Source organism: Gracilinanus agilis, chromosome 4 (assembly GCF_016433145.1).
Source record: "Gracilinanus agilis isolate LMUSP501 chromosome 4, AgileGrace, whole genome shotgun sequence".
NCBI classification, from domain to species: domain Eukaryota; kingdom Metazoa; phylum Chordata; class Mammalia; order Didelphimorphia; family Didelphidae; genus Gracilinanus; species Gracilinanus agilis.
Genome location: NC_058133.1, coordinates 284,481,191 through 284,482,992, shown reverse-complemented (window position 1 = coordinate 284,482,992; position 1,802 = coordinate 284,481,191). Strand labels below are relative to the sequence as shown.

Genomic DNA, 1,802 nt, shown 5'->3' with positions numbered 1-1,802 from the left:
TTTTTTTTTAAACCCTTGTACTTTGGTGTATTGTCTCATAGGTGGAAGAGTGGTAAGGGTGGGCAATGGGGGTCAAGTGACTTGCCCAGGGTCACACAGCTGGGAAGTGGCTGAGGCCAGGTTTGAACCCAGGACCTCCCGTCTCTAGGCCTGACTTTCACTCCACTGAGCTACCCAGCTGCCCCTATGTGTATATATTTTTAAAAAGATGCCTGACATAAGTGGGTTATAATACTTATCTCTAAAAGTGGGTTATAATATTTATCTCTAAAACATAGTGACTTTATGACCCTGGGAAAATTACTTGATATCTGAGTTGTCTAGACTGTCCAAGATTATAAGTTAGAAAGCAAATATTAACTTGTATTGGTAAAAGTTTCCTCACTTGGGAGTTGCTTATACCAGTGAGATCACAAGGACAGTTCCAATCCTATTAATATTAACATAGATATTTAATCAATATTTATATAATTTTACTAATTATATTTTAACTTGAAAATGCATATTTGCTAGGTCAAATGATAAATTTTCTGAAAGATAATTTTTGAAATAACTTGGTCTTTGTAATCCTACTGACAACTACAAACGTTGCATATATTTTGCCAAAAAAATTAATAAGCCATGAAGACTTAAAACCATTTACCCTCAGCAAATATTATGCAAGCATTGTCTAATTGGATTCTCCTGACCCTGTGCATAATCAAGCCAAATAGCCTCATTTTCAAATGAGGAAAATGAAGTCCAGAGATGTTAAATAACTCACATATAATGTTTCAATAATATGTTCTCTTGAGCATTTAGCATTGATTACCTCAACAAGAAAAGACTAGGTATATGGTACCTTGAGAGATTCAGGAAAGTTACTCTTCAACATTTGCTCTAGCATATGCAGTTTGGTGGAACAATTGAGCAGTATCATCTTCTACAGTACTCTTAGACACACAACACAACACCTAACAAGAAAACAAAGTGAAATTTTATCTTCAGACTCTGACATCTAGAGGAATTAGGTTAAACCTATTTGAAAGTGGCCTTTGTCATTTGCCCCCATGCAAAACCCCCTAGACATACTTGGCTTAAATTAGTTCTTATTTCCTGGACAAGATGAAACTCACAGTCTCATTCTCAATCATCTTGATTTTAGAAGCTGCTCTGGGGGAGAAAATGTGAAAACATTCCTTTGATTGTTAGAAGAAAGTCATGAGGAAAAAAGTTTAGAAAAACATCAAGCCTCAACTAGAAATAATGGTGAATATTATCTAGAAATTAAAATGATACAGCTTTGGGAATAAATTCTTCTCATCCTCCCTCTGATTCATTGAAAGGATAAGATCCTTTCAATGAATCACTAGTTCTTATGATAAATACTTATCAAGCATTTTTAAAAAACAAAACAAAACTCTGAGACTTGGGATTTTAACATGATATAAAGAGCTACAAGAGAAATTTGTGAAGCACTTATAAAAAGTCAAAGGAGTAGTGTCTTCTGACAAATGAGTCTTAAAAACAAACAACAAAAAATAATGGTGCATGGGGGAAAAAATGAAATGGATAATCCAAACAATACCAAATGGGTAATGAAATAGATGGTTAACTCAACCACTACTATTCAGTCTGCTATATCATAGGAATGAGTCTGAGAGCTCTCAGATGTAGCTGTTTGATTTCTGGGGATATCTTTTATTGCTGTCTTTTACCCCTTTTTAGGCCTTTTGGAATTATGTTGACTATCAGAACAGTTTCTCTGGAAGATCTGTTTTTCCTGGTATATGTCACTGATATCTTTCTCTAAAATTTCTTGT

General features: G+C 34.4%; 1 protein-coding gene across 1 annotated transcript in view; it reads right to left on the bottom strand.

The window, feature by feature from the left end:
* The window catches only part of GLYATL3 (glycine-N-acyltransferase like 3), a 20,025-nt gene extending 19,106 nt beyond the window's left edge, over positions 1–919 (bottom strand). Inside the window, exon 1 of the mRNA XM_044674752.1 lies at positions 842–919. Coding sequence (XP_044530687.1) covers positions 842–919 — 78 coding nt within the window. The remainder of the gene's footprint in view (positions 1–841) is intronic.
* Positions 920–1,802: the final 883 nt, after the last annotated feature.